General features: G+C 41.2%; 1 protein-coding gene across 1 annotated transcript in view; it reads right to left on the bottom strand.

Annotated features, from left to right (window-relative positions):
• The window catches only part of unc79 (UNC-79 domain-containing protein), an 87,049-nt gene that overhangs the window by 57,987 nt on the left and 9,197 nt on the right, over positions 1-19,865 (bottom strand). Inside the window, exons 7-20 of the mRNA XM_084582231.1 lie at positions 19,107-19,162; positions 16,131-16,260; positions 10,784-10,848; positions 10,292-10,453; positions 8,123-8,343; positions 6,746-6,956; positions 4,605-4,671; positions 4,507-4,544; positions 4,269-4,372; positions 3,577-3,664; positions 3,007-3,095; positions 2,771-2,894; positions 1,550-1,727; positions 833-975 (exon numbers count right to left, since the gene is read on the bottom strand). Of these exons, the coding sequence (XP_084438357.1) occupies positions 833-975; positions 1,550-1,727; positions 2,771-2,894; positions 3,007-3,095; positions 3,577-3,664; positions 4,269-4,372; positions 4,507-4,544; positions 4,605-4,671; positions 6,746-6,956; positions 8,123-8,343; positions 10,292-10,453; positions 10,784-10,848; positions 16,131-16,260; positions 19,107-19,162 (1,676 nt within the window). The remainder of the gene's footprint in view (positions 1-832; positions 976-1,549; positions 1,728-2,770; positions 2,895-3,006; positions 3,096-3,576; positions 3,665-4,268; positions 4,373-4,506; positions 4,545-4,604; positions 4,672-6,745; positions 6,957-8,122; positions 8,344-10,291; positions 10,454-10,783; positions 10,849-16,130; positions 16,261-19,106; positions 19,163-19,865) is intronic.

The following is a 19,865-nucleotide window of genomic DNA, read 5'->3' as shown; positions in this document are numbered from 1 at the left end:
CATTATTTGATTTACTTTTGTGAATGAAAAAATACTGCAGACTAGGCCAGGCGGCTCTCAACAGCTCTCAATTGGTTTCACTAAGTTAGGACACTTCGTGTTTCTCAAAAGGTTGGTTACATTCAGCTGGGACATTCAGCTGGGACAGCTGAATGTAACCAATGGCAATCAAAAGAAAGAAACCCAGTGGTTCCACAGAGCCCGGTTTGAAAATGCTTAATCTGCATTAGTGGTGAATATAATGCGCCTGCAAGTTCCAGCAGTTATTTCTGCAAGTGTGTTACTTTATTTTGTGACACTCTCCAGCATATGTTCCAGCTGTTACGTGCTGATTAAAAGCCCTTATAAAAAACAAGCATCATGACCCTGGCTAAGACTGGCAATAAAGAGTTGGCTTTTGCATAATGCATATGTATGTATTGTCTAATGTAAGCCCCCTCCCTACTGACAAGCAAACTAAACAATACCAGTAAAAGCTACCAGGGGAAATCGTAGTTTAATATCATGATTGACTTGTGACCACCAGTACAGGATTGCCACTAAAGAACAGACCCACAGTGAGGTCGAAACCGCTCTCAAATTAAGATCAACACATAATTAAGAGGTCATAAAAGAAGCTTTTCGTTGCAACCTGAATTTATGTTTTAAACTCCTCCCTGCCCTTACGGCGCGGTTCAGGTGCCCAAAGAAACAAGCGTGACAGATACTGCACCTTTCCCTTTCTGTGAACCAATTAATAATTAGTAAAAAAAAAGAAAAAAAGCAGCCAAGCAAAGAATTCTGATGAAATCAGGTTCCCCTTGTTCTCCATCCATGCTTCAGGGATGCTTGCCTGCTTGATAAGTATGTCGACCATGAAAATGTGGCAGCTGAGGGAAACCTCGGCATCGGACTTCTCCTCGCGGGGAGGTGCATCTTCAGGCAGGAAGCTGGGCAGCTGGTCGCAGTCCAGGCCAAGGCTACCAAGCATGGTACCTGCAGGAAAACCACCACAGCAGCGTTGAAGCATCGACACATGCAGACTACTAGTATTAAGTGAATGCAAGAATATTGAATTTGACTGAATTTCAAATGAACCAGGAGCTTGAAATGCCAATGAGAAAGTGAGCAGGACTGCTCTCTTACCCATTACCTCGAGCTTTCTTAAAATTTCATTGTACTCTCTTAGATCAAAATGACTAGGATATCAGCATTTGATGTCGCAATTCCAATTACAATGTCATTCAGCAAAGCTAGCTATATTACCTTCCGTCTTATTCACTCAGATTTTCCTGTGCCTTCCTTTTCTATTGTCACTTTGGTTCCATATTTAAAACACAGACTCCACTCCTACAATTTAGTATGTGCAAAAGCCATGCCTCAGTCACAAACCATGCACACTTCATACCTTTCTTAGGGTTGAAAGATAGGCACGAGATTCTGAAATTAAAAGCAGCTAATTGCTCTACTAACGGCTGTCTCTTTACATCATTCCATTTACGTCCTTCATGCAAAAATGATGCGAACAACAAATGCTGGTCTCGTGCCATCGATTAACTGCATTCTGTACCAGTGGTGTCCTGCCTCAGTGGGTGGAAGCGGGGCGTGAGGCCAGTGACATGGCCAGGCCCTTCCTTGGTAGCAGTGGCATCACTCGGTGTGGTCGGCGGTGCCCCCATGTGCACCCCGGATGTAAACATGGAGAAGAGCAGGTTCAGGGGCACCGGAACCTCCAGCATGGTCAAGATCTGTTAACACACATCCAAGGAGATAAGCATCAGCTATAACAAGCAAGCATAAATAGTGGAAACTTGAATAGCATTAGTTGGCATTTGACGGCAGAAGGAACGCTCCACAATACCTCTTCCTCGAGAAACCTGCACTATAATTATCACTGAAGGATAAAACCATTAAACAGAATAAAATATGTCAAACTGTGGCTTTCAGCAAGCATTAAATATTTACACAATGTTCCAGCTGAAATTCAAATAACAATAACATAAACACACGACCAGAGGGGGGGGGGGGCATCTATCTTGGCAATTTCTTACCCCTGCAAATTTATTTGCTGCATTGTGAACCTTTTACAGATGCAAAGAACAGCAGTTGGTAACCATGGGCAATGCCCTTATTACTTTGCTGATCAATCGTAACAGCAAATGAAATTGGCTTTAATGCTTGACTATAATTGACTATCTAAATTAAGCAAACTAGAAGCATCGAAATTCCTGACATGGTTTCGTCTGACAGCCCATTAGGGGCAGAGTTTGCTCAGCAAAAGAGTAAACCTAGTGAGAACTTGAGGTCCCAGATGGGAACACACTGAAACACATCCCTTTTTCCTTCTCTCTGCTCAGGTGAAACAAGCCGTATAGTGAAAGTCATTCTGCCACGCTGCACTGCCTCCTTACTTTATCAAACTGGAACCACCTGGACTGAGAATAACTGGGACCAGCAAAAGGGCAGAAAGCCAACAAAGCTTTTAATGCCACCTGCTCAAGGATACTCGCACAAAGCTATCTATATTAGCTCCATGGGATAATGTAGGTCAAAGCAGACAAGAAATGTATTGGTTAACCTACAATGCCCTGCATAGCTCTGAAGAGAGTATCAAATCCTAACATGCTTACACAAACTGAAATTCCCAACACACTTCCCAAAGCAAGGTTGGTGTGAGGGCTACTGGACAGGCAGATGACAGGCTATGAGTTAATTCACACAGAAATGCAAGCAGAAGACAGAAAGCCTCCTGCATGAAAGTTGACGGCTCCCTCCGCATGGTGTGGCCTACCTGTAGCCAGTACAGCGCCTGCTCCTGTACTTGCACAGTGGTATTCTCAAAACGGGCAGTCAGGAATCCATACATCTGCTTGATGTTAAACCCCAACGGGCTCAGGTCTGGATCCAGGACTTTGCTGAAAACAAAATAAGGGCACTCAGATATGGTGAGAGACAGACATGCATAATATCAGACTTATGCGTGCTCCTTAGCTGCACACGCTTACTTTCGAAGAACTAGGAACGCACCTGAGGAGGATCTTGAGCTCAGAGAGTTCGTCTTCCGGGATCTCAAACCTGAAGGCTTCCATCCAATGTGGCATGATGTACTCCCACACCTACAAGGAGATTACTGGCGGCTTTTACATATGGCTCTTTAGCACAAACATGACATATCTACCTTTGCACTTAGGTGGACGCTAATTGATACTAAATACTTGGTCATTTCAAATCTACTCCCACTTGGAGAACTAACCTATACACACAATCAATTTAGAGGTCACTGAAGAAATTGCATTGGGTGAATAAGAAAGCATTAGCGCTGCCGTGAAGCGTTTGTAATTTTTACTTTCTTACTTTTATATATTTATTTTTATTTTATATCACTCTTTAAATTCTTTATTTTTAGATATTTTATTCACTTTCATTTTATTATCATTATTTTACCATCATCACTACTTATCCTTTCTATTTTTACGTAGCCTATTAATGCTTTCACATTAATGATTAAGCATTATGCCTAGATATCTGACCTCAGAAAAATATGTAAATAGATAATCTTTGTGTTGCAACTAGCAAGGCAATACATTCAACACTCACATCTCTATTGATAATGTCGTATGGTACGAGGCAAAGGAGTGTCTTGAACCCCTCCTTTATCTGGTCAGTCTGGCATGGCCAGTTATCCCTAGGCATAGAGAAGATAACATTAGCAGAAACACCATTGAAATAAAGCATGCTTAGGCCATTATGCAACTTAAAAAATTAAAGGCAAAATGCCTATCCACAAGTACAAGAAGCTAAGCAGGCTACTATTTGCCTAATGTGACTTCACCAAGTGAATGCTTAAAACAGAAGTTGATGCTTATGTACCCATCTTGAAATATTGCAAATGGATGTTCAATGCCAAGTGATCCAGTGTTTTCTTGACCATCACAAATTTCTTGATGGTTGGAATTTAAATAAAATGTTTTTTGACATTTCAACCGGCCTTCACAGGCACCATTAAAGGTACTATTCACTAAATAAAAATACTTGTACAAAAAAATGCTCACGAAGTAAATATGTTCTCACGCCAAAATACTCTTTAAAAATAAAAAATAAATTTTTTTTTTTTTTCAATGAAATCTATGATACATTCGAAATTTATGATATTTGGCATGAATGACCAAAATCCTTACTTTCTATATGTTACTTGCCTACTACTTTTCTTTTCAGTTTCTTTTTCGCACGGAGAAAGCATAAAAAAGATGATGGCGCAAAAGTGTCGCGCCAAGCACGGGAAGTCTTACCAATGCCCTCCGACTTGAGCATATTCTGCGGGGTGAGGCAGGAGACAGGACACAAAAACGTCAAAGTGGGTCCGTGCAATGTCCATCAGCCAGCCATGGATGTACTGCAAACACGCGTCCAGGAGGTAACGTTTTTCGCACTCATTGAATGGAGCTCACTACAAAACTACTGCCCGACTGCTTCACGAGCTAGTCTGCATAACCTTACGAAGGGCTGGTAATGGTCCAAAATGCTTACCTCCGTTTTAAGCCTCTCTAGTGAATTTCCTGTTTGATCTGCAACAAAAGTAAAAATAGTTTAAAGTCTGCACCCAGGAACAGGCTTACAGTGTGTACCATCTGGCAGGCAGGCCGTGTAGTGGAACCACTGAAAAAGCATTCCCAGGAGGCGGCCCAGGGTCTCCTGAAAATCAAGACCACAGGTACATGTGCCTTTAATTCACATTGCATTAACCAAACAGAACTTGTTTTTGTTTTTTTCTATTAGGATGTGGTATATGTACGAGCGTTGCACAGATGGTGGAAAAGTTTTGAAAAAGAATATCTCTTGAAAGGGTGCACCTGTATTCTAACAAATTTCAAGAAAAATGCTACCAGGAACTCAGAAATACAACAGCAAAGAAACAACGAAAAATGAAGTATAGTTTATACTTAAGTGGACAGTCTCATTCTCGAAAGATAAAAGGTATTTTCATGTGTATAAAACAGCTACTGAATGCAGTAGTAGTGCCTAGAACTTTCTAGCATAGGCTGATTATGCCATATTTCATGAAACAACCCCAAATATTATGCAATAAGCAAAAATGAAAGCACAGTTGTATTTTGTATTATATATTCAGAATTCAATAATACCAAGGGTTGCAGTAAGCTGACCCCCCCTCACTACATCACCGGTAATTTTACCTCTCAAACAACTCAAGGCTCCCCTGAACCAGAATAAGCTGAAATTTAAGAAATAGTAACCGAGGCAAAGAAAGCGTTTCCCGCAATGAGAATAATTCTGGACCTCAAGAGTTACCCGACTTCTACTGCAGCAGAACATACAGTGCAGCTATTGTTATCCACAGGATGCAGGCCGGGAAAATACATCAAAGAATGCTACCCAGCTGTGCTAGTGAAAAGGAAAAAAACTATCCTGTGTACACAAAACCATGTGTAATCTATTTAACACCCGATAAGCTCCTGTACAAGAGAAATTACCTTTGATCCCATAAAATGGCAGCTTCCATTTACAGAAATTATGTGGTTATGATTATATCCACCTTGCATTTAAAGTGAGATGAGACTTCTTTATGCGAAAAAAAAAATATATATTTTTTGCAACCTTCTGATAGAGACTTTCTCTAGTTTTGAGAGAACATATTACATGTGGGTATTGGAGACTTCAAAGATTGTTATTTTAATTGTTTTTTGTGGTTATGCCAGACAGGAATTTTCAAGTTCTCAGAGGCTTTATCTAGATTTTTCTCAAACTATATCTTTACAGATTCATCTCCCTCTTTCTCATAAACTATGAAGTGTAAGCAAACAAAATTTTCCACATATTTCAATCACTACTTTATAGATTAATTCAATTCGTATTTTTATAAAAAAATCTTCATAGGTGGCAATTTTATGGCACTGAGAAGGAATTCTGGTTGTGTAGACTAACAGGTTTTATTTTCATAGAAAATTGTAGGACACTGCACCCCGTGGATTTCAAGAAAAATGTGCATAAGAAAGAAAAATAAGAAACAAATATAAACAATAACAGTCAAAATTTCAATCTAATTTAGAGCTCTAACGCAAGCTGCATAAATTTAGAAGATTTGTAGCAAATTTCATGGCCACAGCTTTTATTACGACTGTTCTATAGCTAATTTTCAAAATTATATTCAAAGCCACATTCCACCCTAAGCCAACTTGAACACAACATCAAACCAATTACTGCCCAAATTCGCATTGTGGATGCACTTTCTTTTAAAAATAATTGGTGCCAATCTGGGAGGCGTGCTAATTACGCAGAAGAAAACTTACACTATGGCAAATTGAAATTTTATAAATTTTAATGCCCAGAATAAGAGATACATTCATTATTGAAATATTTCTTCTTCACATGCTTGAGTGAGGTATGCTTGAATAATATTAATTGTATTTTCCTACGCCTCATCATTCTTTGTTACTTACTCCTAGTCGGTATGCTCTGTTACGGTTGTTCGCCATTGAGGGGATAAGGCGTCAGTCAAGGTGTGTTCAAATGCCTTCTTGCCTTAAAACAAAAGCTTTTTGCCTTACCTCCTCCTTTACGTCTGATGGAAATCACCAATAAAAAAAAATTTATTCGTTATAGAAGAAAATACAGTAAGATTGCCAGCAACAGACCATGTAAAATATTTCCCGCTCTCACGTAGCACTGCCTCTCAAAAATGAAAGCATGCAGCCCTATGTGTTAGCGCATAACCGAGAAAAACATTAAAAAGTAAAAAAGGACAAATTACGGGGGGAGTGTTGTCTTCGGGAGTGCAGAGGCCAACCAGGAGCCAAACTCCGTAGCGGCTCAGCAGTTGACGCTCTTCCTGCGCCATGCACTCTAGCGATTCTTCGGGGCCCTCAGAGAGGGCACCAGCTGAGCGGGTGTGGCGGTCTGTCGTCGATTCCTTTCCTGGCACTCCCCCTTTGTCCGATGTGGGCTGGGCCTCCTTCAGAAGGCTGTGCGTAGGAAGAAACAACACCTGACCGGAACGCCCTTTACAATCATCGTCATCATCCAGCAAATCCCATGCCGACAAAAATAACACTCTAATGGCCTCCAATCAGCCCTGTCCGGTCTCAACCATGGTCGTTCATTTCTTGGAAATTAATTCCTAGCAGAATCACCCATTTTTCATTATTTGCTACTCCTGGCTACACTTTCTTTTCCTAGATATGAAAGCTGTCACTCTGATAGACCGCTAAGAGCTCCATGCCTGCCCTGAAAGCACTTCTAAATTTCGACTAGAATGCAGTCAGCTCACTCAAATTCTGTACATCATAAGGCTTTCGGTATATTCTGTTAACAACAAGTGCATAATTTTCCTTCACCACCACTTGCCAGGCCAGATTTATGGGGAGGAGAAGAGAACCACCATTAAATGAAAAATTTTACACAGGAATACCACCCAGACTAATAAAAAAAAAAAAACAGAAATGCATAATTGAAATGGGACCCCAACCCCAAATCTGCCCCTTCTAATAGTGTCCCATAAAGCTACTGCTGCTGCTTACTTCGCTGTATTCAACTTTGTTTCAGTTATTTAGGTCAGCTTAATAATTCACCATGGCGCATAAGCTGTTGCACCATTGATGAAAAAGTAATGTTATTCTTGTGTACTCTTGGTCTGGCACGATAAGGAATAGTAAAAGACACAAATGTGTAATGCCTATGACATCCGAAAAAACAAGCAGTACTTCACACGTCTGACTAAAAATGCGTCTCCTTGTTGCTTTTTGAAATTTTCAGTACTGCTTTTATATTTAAACCTTTGAATTTGAATTTAGTACCAACACTGCTGTAGAAAGTGAAATATTTGTGTGCATAGTCAATTTACGGATGCCTTGTAATACGCTTTGGAGGGCTAGTTAGTGCATGGTTTCAAAAACAGACATCAGAGAAGGAAGAGAGATAACACACGTGTAGTCTCTCTTCCTTTAGTGATGTCTGTTCTGCACATCGTTTTTTTTTAAATTATGTATGCCTTATCACATTGTGTCTTCTGTGATCTCCACAGCTGCCCATTTACCGCAAAATTTAACATCCTCCAAATGCCATGCCTTTTGTGCTGCCATGAACATTTTCAAAGCAAAGCCACTGCCACACTCCATATATATGTACGCACCTGACAATGGCTTCAACAAAGTAGAGCTGTGTCTCGCGATCCATGCTCCAAGGGCTTGGGATGGGACGCAGAGCCACGTGTTGGCTGGCACGCTCATTGTTGCCTGCATGCTTGCCCTGGAAGCATTGGCCGCAGTAGCGGATGGGCCGGTTGCCGTTGAAGCTGGCACACTCCATAGAGAAGCAGGTGACGCTGGCAGACTTCTCCCGGGCATTGCAGTTCTGCACACCAGCAGGGAATAGGAGGTGGTCCAATGCCCAAGATGGAGTAGAATTTGCAACAATGGAGCAATTCATCCTTACTGTGCGCGCTCAAGCACACTATATACAGCTACAAAGAAAAGCTATAGTGCTTTCTTAGTAACTTCGCAATTGAATAAAAAATAATTCGTCCTGGTATGGCGGTTTGAGCCAGGAACCACCGCCTCACCAGGGCGGTCACTCTACCAACTGAGCTAACAGGATGGCTAGCATATGGTAGGGCAAGAGCAAACTGATCAACTCTGTATAGCTTTACAACCTTCTTTCACTGTACAGCTTTACTTTGTAGCTCTATGGCTGCGCTTGGGTGGGAGCTAGTAACTACTCCCTCGTAGATTGGTTTGGTTTATGGTGTTTAAGTTCCCAAAGCAACTCAGGCTTTGTACATTGTACAGTATATGAGCTCCTCGTGTTTCACCTCCAATTAAAAATGTGGTTGCTATGGCAGGTCCTTTATTATGGCATTTGTGTTAGTGGAAACGTTCGACTTTGAAACATTTAACAGCAGTATTGCCATGTGTTGCTTGAGATTTCACCTTATACGAACACCACTTAGCTGCAGCTAATCTACGCTTGAAATCACAATGAAGTCAAAACCACTAGCAGCTCAATTTTTTTGCATAAAATCATAAACTAAATATCGATTTTAAGAACTAGAACAGAGAGCTCCCAGACATTTTCCTACATCCAGGGGTTGAAGATGGATAGCTCTAAAGGTTGGCAGCTTCTAAGGCCATTTTCACAAGAGAATGTGCCAATTATTACCATGCATGAACGATTGCCCTTGACCCGCTGCCACCAGACATCAGGCATCAAAGTGAACCGACTACACCAGCAAAAAGCCTTATGCAGAGCTTTACAAATACTTACACATGAAAAAAAAAAGAAAAAAAAAAGTCAGAGACTGTCAAAAGATGCCCATAACTAGAAGCAAGAACATACTGCCACATGCCTAGCATCATGAGGCCTTTGCACTTAGCTACAACAATGACGAAGCAGACGTGGACATATGTGAGGGGCATTCAGGTTAGACCTAGCATGGGGATTAAAAGGACCTCATTCTTGCATTGGGTTGTGACACTGATAGAGGTGCAGGCAATGCTGCATTGTCCCACAGGCAGCCTGACATGACCACCTCTCAGTACCAATCCTGCTTATCGTGCAAGCCAGACGCTCCTACAGTTTGCGCTTCGAGATCTTTCCTGTTGACCCGTTCTTGGTGAAACGCCCTTGGCAACAACCCTACCACTCATAGCAAGAACACAGCCTGCCGCGAGTGTCCCTTCCTTTGCTCCCTGCCATGTCACCCCTCTGACCACTATACTATATACACTGTGATCACAAAACTGTCCTTTCCTCACCAAAGCTATCAAGCTTGGGGACATCATACCAGTTATTCGAAATTATAATATGCTTGTTTGACTAATCAACCAATCCATCAAAGCAGCCACTCTAAAGCTTATCTGAGTGGTGATAATGACTTTGGCCAAAGAGCCCCATGGCGCGAGAAGTGATATTTTTCTTTGCACAAGATGAGATCAAAGACCCATTCTCCAAGCATTTCACCTTTAGAAAACGCGAGGGGAAAGCTTGCACTCACTGTGTCACAGGTGGGTACCTTCTTGCGACACTAAGGATAGAAACTCACGCCTGAGACGGATGATCATACTACTAAGCCACTGCTCTGGTAACTCATCTGGGTGACACAACCACGGTGAGTTTGTGGAGTGCTCTCTCTTCCCAGCTCACGTTGCCTCTGTGACCAAGGACCACTTAGCTGGATTTATTACTGGTCGCCAAGTGGATGCGGCTTTTGATGACTACATATGATGGCAACTGAAATGGCACTGATGAGCCCAAGGAAAGTCCCCTACAGAGCTATGGCTGCTTCATGCAGTGTGTAGCCAACCTTGTTTTCACAGTGCAGTGAGATTTCCTGCATGGGCAGCAGCACATCCATCAGATGGTTCGGGCCGTGCTCCCGGCGGATCTGGTCAGCGCACCCTTGGCACACAAACAGAGGTGGCGGCCGCTCGCCCGATGCAATGGCAATGGAGTGGTCAAGGCACATCTGTCCATCAAACAAGAGGATGGGGAAGCATTCATTAATTAATTAGCCTGGCAATATGTATAGCCGGTGGCACATGAATGCAGATATCATCAACTACTGTATGCATTGTTTCAGATAGTTCAGCAATTTAAGAGTTGCACCAATATTTCTTTGCAACACCCAACAGTTAACATACAAGGGTGCGCCAATTCAAGACAATTTTTACTTACAAAAAAGCAATAACACTGTAAAAGGTGACTATCATTTATGACTGCACTGCTTCGTAATTTCTCCTTCAGCTCAACTCACAATAAGCATCTTTAGTATGGAGAAAATAAAGAAACCTCTCACCTTGTAGGCTTCCTTGTTTTCCAAGCTGACACAACTCTCTCGTTGACACATAAGTGGCTTCCAGCCTGAAGAAAAGCATTCAGGACATCCTGAAGAAATTTGTGGAAGCTTCTTGTCTATATCTACACTGCTACCAGGCCTACTATGCTGCATCTATAGCACAGTGACAATGCATGTACATGACAAGTATGCTTGTAACGAAAAAGTCAAAGTAGATCAGATCTGGAGAGCTTAGCAAAATAGTACCTTAATTAATACTGAACATTTATCAATTCATATAATTTAAAAATAGCAGTTTTACAAATGAGATCATGACATATCATAGTTGCAAGGTAAGCACAGCTTGCTTTAGTACCAATATATAAAAGCAGTCAACAAGGCCTGAATTGAATTAAGGGGAAAGGCAAATTATAAAATGTAGATGCTGTCACTGAGTAAGTGGCTCAACTTGGAGAAAACACGGAGAGTTAATATGTGGCACCCCGTGGTGTCTATATTGTCTCACACTGCTCCTTATATCCACGCCATGACTTCGCTACTACGCCATATCCACATCGCTTCCCAATAGTTCTTGCAGCGTACATCAGACCCTCAACACATCTCTAAAAACTCATTTGCGCCATTGATCTGTAACACAGCAACTTGTGTAAGGTATGGCGCAGAAACCTATGTGTACATTCACTGGTACATAATGCGTTGGCTCATACACTGTTCACACCACCTCTTCCCACCCTGCAGCCTCTGCAAATGAAAATCTCCCCTTCACCTGAGCGAACCTCCTCGTCACCCTCGCGCTTGACTCCGTCCATCATGCAATTTTGATCCTATCGCTGCATATATCATTAATCTCAACAAAAGCTCACCCTTTCCCCCTTCTAACTGTTTATGAGATGAGCGCCTACAACACCATCCTATGACCGCTAACCTGTGCCATGCACAGCATTCCTGACATAGATCGTGCCAACTAGTACCTGAGGGTATCTGTGAGCGATATATGTGTTTATTGAGAATGCTTTCACTACCAAACTGTCTGCTTTGTTTTCGTAGGTGTCTGCATTCTAATGCACATATACTCTAATCATAAGCACACAATGTTACACACCACACATACTATACAGGAATGCAAACCTAGTGTTGTCCTCTCAATAATTTACTCTGTGCCTGTCAGCAAAAGGACTTTGGTTCATTTTCCTTCCCCTCATCTGATATAACTAAACTAATTCCCTTTGTCCCACTCTTGACACGGGACTTCATGATGCCACACCATGCAATGTTCAGAGAAATGAAGATCACAGGAGTAGTGCATTGAGGGCGAACATAAGAGGACACAACTTGGCAAAGAAGGTTTGCATCAAAGTTCTGCAATGAGTGAAGCAGCTGTAACCTTAATTTTCTTGGGATTTACTAGAATGCTGTTTTCCAGCACACAGAGTCCCGAACTGTAAACTAAGAAATAACTTAGCTCCTTAAAATTTAACCCTTTCAGGCAATGTTCGCTATTTCTCTTCAAAGAATATTTGTTTCTTTGCCTAAACAGTTTATGTAGGTCTCAAGAAAGCCACTTATTTAAGTTTTCAATGCAAAGCATCTAACAGTTACAACTTTTTGTAGGCATGTGCAAAAAGTGCTAGAAGTGTAAAAATTATTCAAAACTAATATCAAAGCACCAGGATATGTCACATGAATACTGCGGAATTGGGTAATCACACTCTTTTTTAATATCCGCTCTAAACTAGAAGCACATATAAAAAGAGATATTACGGGTTACAAACCTGTATGCATAAAAATTGCAACACTTCATGCTACCAAGTTCGGTGTTTAGAGTCATACCAGTTCCATATCAGTTAGTGTGACATATACAGTATAAAACACCAACCAACCCCTGCTCTTGATTGGTAATTAGTGCATAGAGAAACATTATTTCCCTAGAAAACATAGAAAAGTGCCTCAGTTAATGTGTGAACAGTGTTAAAATCATCCAAAACCAAAAGATTACCACAACTTGCAGCACACTACCAGAAAAAAACCATGAATTAGCAATCTATATTATGCCTGAAAGGGCTAATGAGGGCACTTCTCAAATGTGAAAGTATTAGACCTTCACTGGCCTACACTGCAACTACATCTTACAATTGCCCAGTCTTAGATGGCATCATTAGCATTTGCCTTTATTTAAAAACCCACCGCTTGTAAACTGTAGGCCTCCTCCTAAATAACCCTCTAACCAAACCCAGCTATGTTTTTTGTCTGCATAAGAGACAAGCAATACATGAAACTGAAAGATGCTAGGCTGCTGCAGACACTGGAGAGCTTTGACACAGGTATACAGGAGAGAGACGTCTTACCAATGGGGCAAGATCCTGACAGAGAGTTAAACAGGGGCAGAGGCCAGGGAAGAGACAACAGGATGACCACAGGGCACAAAAAAGAGAGAGACACACAATTCAATGGCAGACACACACACACACACATACACACACACAGGTCCTCCTGCTTCCTTTCCAGCTTAAAAAAAAAAAAAAAGTATATGGGGCACAGCATTCTCACAACTCAGGTATGAAAAATCACACTGCTTATATATAAAAATGCTTTAATAGCAGAAATGCAGACTGGGTTGCACCCTCACCACTCACTGATGGACTTTCTGCAAAATATTTGCCAGACCAAGTGAAAATATATTGGATGCCAGTTTTTTTCAGCCCCTTTTTTCTGTCCACATTAATTATTTCCTCGTTATGATAATGGTTGATAATACTGCTCACTGAAATTATTTCTTCCTTGATAAAAATCAGTTTTAGTTACAATTGCACACTACACAATTACAAACTTTTTTGGGTATATTTTTTTTTCAGCTGACAGTACTATACATTTATGTCATTACAGTCAGATACATATGCACTGAAGTCTGCCCTTTACTTTGTATCATACTGATACAGTATTTGTGAAAAATGAGCTCATTGCACATATGACTGGAACTGACACTGTTCTATGTCATGGAGTATGCTTTGTACTGCTATTATTCTAGAACATCATAACATGAAGAAATGTCTATGTTGAATTCCAGAGCAGAACAAAAAATAAACAAGTGACTTAGCACCATTTTCAATCCACCTACAGTGTGCTCTGTACTTGCCGCAAAGACTGCATCTGGCCAGCCGTAGAAGCTTACTGTATTTGATAGTAGAACTTACTAATGACCAGAGCATTTAAGCATTCAGGGTGATCAACATTTGGTTTACTGTACAATCAGCATTATTATCTTGGAATTATGTAAAAATAAAAAAATGAAGTGCTTTTGCCATGGAGCAACTACCTTAAATAAACAACAAGCATTTACAATTAACATTGGAAATTTTATTGTGACAAAACAGGAAAGTAGACTGATCCGTATAATAAAATGCTGTATTTGCAGAAGTCTTAGTGAAAATATAACTAGCAGTTCAAGAAAGCATGTTTATTTGTCTAAGGGCACACTGACCTCTGCGCTCTTTGTATGCATGTCAGTTCAAGTGGTACTATTAGTTAACAAAGTTATCTCTGGTAAGCCTCACTTCTTTCCGATTACACCTGGACAAGCGAAGGACAAAACCTACGAGAGGCACCATGCGTACAGCTTTGCCTAAGCAAAGCTGAGATTTGTTAAGTGGTCAAGCCATTTCAGTACGAGTACTAGAGAGCATATTCTATAGCTACTGAGTTGCAGTAACCAATGCAGACTAAGGTCCAGGCCACTGGAGCTTGCATGTCACAGATATTTTCACTGCTTCAGAGATCTTTCTCTCATGCTTTCTTTAGGGGGTAATCCTGGTTAATAATTAGAAAAGTTCACCATCCGCTCTGGAGCATTACACTACTAAGCAATCCCATGCTAAGGATCCAATACAACTAAGTGGAGAACTAACTAAGAGCCTACAGAGAACTAAATTAAAACTACAACTCTTGCTTTCTATAAGCAATACCTCGCAAAAACACAAAAGCTGCCATACAAGTCACGCAAAGCCAGTTCGGTCACATCAAAACAACCAAGGTTATTAAAGGCATGCGAAGAATTTCATAGTAGGTGGCAAAGGCATATATACACACACACCTTCCATTAACATTTGTTCTATTGATAAAGCAGCATGCTCACAGGAAGGCAGAGAAACCAGCTGAGCTGCATGAACGCCAAAGCAGCATATGCAATGCAGATGAAGTATGTTTTTACAATACAGTTGACCAGATAATGGTGATCAGAGCTTGTCACAGGTAGCAATGTGATGGCTGCACTAACTAAGAAATAAACTACCTACTCGGTTAGCTTATACTGTGAAAAACAAACAAGAGAAGTGGAATGAGACACGCATTTCGTGGGGAGTCGCCAAATAGAAATAGTCTGCTTCCAACGAAACTATATTTACCAAAATTTTTACAGATTACAGTGCAATTAGTGAATCATGACATTACAAAACCGTGCAGTAAGCACTGCTGCGAATTGTCAACCTCGTTCACACTACAAAAATTGAGCTGGCATTATGTTGACATATGGTACCGTATGAACTGCTGCACTGGTATGAAACTTGCTGTGAGCATTATTCAAAATTTGATAGAAATCGTTCAGCTACTTCTACCCCTAAGTTATACTGCTAAATTTTGTAGTTGGTGGTAGATGTATGCTATTTTTATTTCCTGTACGATGCTCGTACGCTACTGCTTCACCTCCACACAATATTTGAAAATAATTTTATAGAACATTACACAGATAGTAATACCATGACTTTCACTAGATATTCAGACTTAGCATTAAGAATGTCTGCCCGGTTAATAAGCTCAATCTGCTCTTTGTTACCATTCTCTGTTTGCCTTAATCGCTTGAAGTTTTCTGCAGGTGCACAATTATGCCAAACAAAAAGCCACTCACCTAGTCCATTTACAGAGCATCATTACATCCCTCCCGATATGACAAGAAGCGCTTTTTATCCTGTGATCTTTGCTATGAAACAATGCTCTGCTGGAAAACGCGTAATGACTGCACCACATACGTCTTGAAAAGTCCAGAATAATCCCTCTCACAAGTTAAATGTGTGAACTTACTCTACTAATGGGCTTGTTTCTGCCTGATTTCTGCTCTCCCGAGAGCATCGCATGCTACGTCCAAGCAAAGAAGATGACTTGAAAGGATTGGATTACATGCCAACACTAATGCATGAAAAAGAGCCACAGTCAGCGGATGCAATTTTCAGACACCACCCGAAGTAGAAGCCAATCAATGCCGCTATACATCCATACATGCTTTGACATGCCAGGCTGCATTGCACAGGGTTTGATAGGCTGGCCGAGAACAGCCATGCAGAGGCTCAATGTGGCCAACCTGAGTGCCTGATTGAGAACCCCTTCTTGTCCCTGAGCATGGGGTTAAGTGTGGGCCAGTAGTGGAAGAGCATCTCCACCGCTGGGTGCCGTGCCTTGGCCGTGCCATGGGCGATCACGCACAGCAGGTCCTGCGGAGGAGAGACTCTCACCGCTACACAACAGTAGATAAGTACAGAGCTTGAAGCTGAGGCAGGACCAGCCTTGCGTTACAATACCAGGTGTTCCTACTGCAACAAGTGTTGCAACGCTAAATGCGAACAGTAAAAAGCTTCTATCGATTAAACCTCTCACTTATTCACGCTGAAATTTGGTACACAGATAAAATATAGCTGTCTATCATCTTCAATACCAGTTTGGTTGATTTACTTGCCTGATACAATCAGTTTTAATCCGAGATCCGCATCAGCTGCAGCACCAGCGACCTAAAAGAAGCCACTTTCGCGTAGGTGATACTGGTGGCGCCATCTGATGAATATTCGCCAAACATGGAGAAGAGGGGATTGGGCATTCAGACTTATGAAGACTGGACAGCCCCCAATACCGACGCCAAGCACAAGCTTAGTGCCCTGCTAGACTTCATGTCGGAGTCTGACGCCCTCAACCTCACCTAAACCACCCCCTTCCCCTCTAGGCCTCAGATCATCCTTATGAATAAAAATTTATTTCATGTCGGAGTCTGACGCCCTCAACCTCACCTAAACCACCCCCTTCCCCTCTAGGCCTCAGATCATCCTTATGAATAAAAATTTATGAATGAATGAATGAATGAATGAATGAATGAATGAATGAATGAATGAATGGCTCATTTGAAAATGCTTTCTCGATTGCTTTAACAATAATGAGCACAGAAAACGCTGTTTGCATGAAATGCACCAAAGTTTGACGAATATGATCGTTGCCTGCTGGTATAAACCCCCCCTCTCTCCTTCTGTTTCACATTCGATAGATATTCATCAGATGGCACCCCAAGCATTGCCTATGTGAAAACGGCTTCTTTTGGGTTGCCAATGCTGCAGCTCGCACAGATTTCAATTTAATTCTGATCGAATCAAACAAGTACATCATCCAAACTGATATTGAAAATGATAGATGATTGTATGCTATCTGTGTGCTAAATTTCAGCACAAATAAGCAAGTGGTTTAACAGATGCAACCATTTTACGGTTTGCATTTAGCATTGCAACTGTCTGTATTCTCAGCAGCACTCTTGATAAACATAAAGTGAGAGCTGTCACCATTCATGGCACGCATCTGCGATCTAGGGGTGCCATCCCGCCACTTGTATGGGCACAGTCTGCAGTCTAAGTCAGTGTCAGGAAGATACCTATCTGAGAAGATATTTGGAAGCATCCCTCCACAATACTATTCAACTTTGCCTAGTGGGAAAACAAACAGAGCATGAGAAACATTAGTTATGGTTGAATTTTGCATACGCTCAGGACAGCACATATTTTTTCACTTCAAGGACGCACTAAAGCACATTTCAAATATGGCTACACATGAATAATCTATATGGGCCGTTATTAGCCCTTCTGGCTATAATCCTAAACTTTTGTCTGTATTAAAATGCCGCAGCAAAGAAGACCTTTGCATCATGTAACAAAGAAACTAGCAAGAGTAACCTATAATAAACAAAAACTACAAAGTAATTTACTGTAACCATTTTGAACCAACATTGACAGAAAAGAATGTCGATAAAAAAAATATAGGGGGCGAACCTTTGAAATTACGACATGCAAGGCTTTGGATAAAGGTATAATTTCAAAGTGTACAACATCTGCACAAAATCCTAGTCGAAAAATTACTGTTCACAAAACAAAACTGCTGCTTCAGCATGTTCCCAGCAATGAGCAAGTATTTCAAATAGCTAATGAGCCACTGGTTCCTTAAGGGCAGCTGAAGCGGTTTTCGAATTCAACTGAATTAAAGGAGTCAAATCTATGAAGGATAATGGTTTGTGCTAGCAATTAAACTGATGCTGTATCATTGAATAAAACTGTTTCGGTGCACAGGCTCCTCCGCAGTACACGGTGCGGAGTAGGCTCACCAAGGATGGCATAATCTGCGGAGGTGATGCATTTCCAACATATGAACGCTCAAACTGCGGAAGAAAACCAGCGCCGATGAAGGTGAGGGCAGCGAGGTAATGTTTGGCATCATTGGGCGACTGATAAAAGGAATCAGGCGAAAGCAGTTGAAATTTGAAACGTCATCCTCAAGTTTCTCCACATTTCAGCGCTGCTGTGAGGAGAAGCCTGAAGATCGTCGCGACTTTAATAGTTGATTGCACGACATCTTTAAATGGGAGCATAAAATCACTTTGTGAGCTTCATCTACAAGTTTCATATGTTGTAATGTGTGCATCTCATGAAATTCTCTAAAAAGTGTTTCAGCTTCCCTTTAGGGTAAGTCCCATTTGGTTCTGTACCAAATCACATGGCTAGCTTGTTTCTGTCACTAACCCCGGAACCCACAGCACTTGCAGACGAGGGCACAGGAAGAAGAATGCGCACATGTTTGCACTGATCAGTGCAGTGATGTGTGTGTCCTCTTCTGGAAGCGCTGTCGGTTCCGTGGTGAAATTAGGCTAGTTCAACAAAGAACACGGAGGCTAGTTTTGAGCTCCCTACTGTAAGCCTCACAGTTCACGGCACCAACAAAAATAAGCTTTTGGCTGTAGCAGTTTCGACTCGCGAATTAGGATTTCTTACCCTAGGCAGCCAGATACATCTTCCTTCTACTTAAAATACTTGCAACAAATGCTATTTAAAAACAGCATTTATGGTGACATAAAAATAATCCCATGCCCTTCTATGGAAAGATCGCTAAAAATGCCTCTCTCCCCTTTTTCCCTCTACTAGCAGAAGCCTCTGAACACTCTTTACAGGTTAGGCAGATTCAAAGGTCTGTAATAAAAAATGTGTAAGTAGTATGTTCGCTATGCAGGCAGGCACTGAAAACAATGCAACCTTACCTTGACAATGTCTCGTTTCAGACTCATCAGACACTCCAGCAGCTGGGTTTGGTACGCTGTCGAAAACAAGATTAAAAAACAAAAACAAAAAAAAAGGCAATGAAACTTATAAATGATGGTCTCTAACATGGAAAGCAGCCACACATTTCCACACGACTGGATAGAACATTCTCAGTGAAAATATCAACTGAGCTTGAAGTTGAAACGAAACCTTCCTGGGGAGGTCTTTCAAATTGTAGACTAGATTTACAGCTCCCGAGAATTGCTTTCTCTCAGTGTTGGCACAAGATTTTTTGGCAAAACCTTGGCTCACACAAACGAGACTGGTACCTGCACGATACAACTAGAACATGAGCTTGGCACGAGTTTAAGACGAGTGCTAGTGCGTTGTAAAGCGCATTATTTATTTCTGGCATTGCTCTAGCAAAAACAAGTTCAGCCCAAGTTTTAGTTTTTCAGATGCCTTACCCTAATATTAAAATAAAGAATTTTTGTTTTGTTCTTTGCAAAACTTATTTCCTTGCTTGTAGCACTCTCATCTTTGCAGTTATTTAAGCTACAAGCACTGTTACCCCTTCAGAAGACAACAGTCAAAAAGCTTGCAAGATCGTTCAAATAGCAAAATACAGCCCACTCTCCACAACACAAGCTCGAAGGAGACAAACTTCATTATAATTATGAGGCAATCATATTAAGGAGAACAGTCTGATGGTTTTCAGCTAAAAGTTTTGAGTAGTTTGAATAGACAAGATGCACAAT

The sequence above is a fragment of the Amblyomma maculatum genome, chromosome 10 (genome assembly GCF_055883805.1).
Source record: "Amblyomma maculatum isolate TAMU_Amacu chromosome 10, ASM5588380v1, whole genome shotgun sequence".
Taxonomy (NCBI): domain Eukaryota; kingdom Metazoa; phylum Arthropoda; class Arachnida; order Ixodida; family Ixodidae; genus Amblyomma; species Amblyomma maculatum.
The sequence above is the reverse complement of the archived record's forward strand: the minus strand, read 5'-3'. Positions and strand labels throughout refer to the sequence as shown.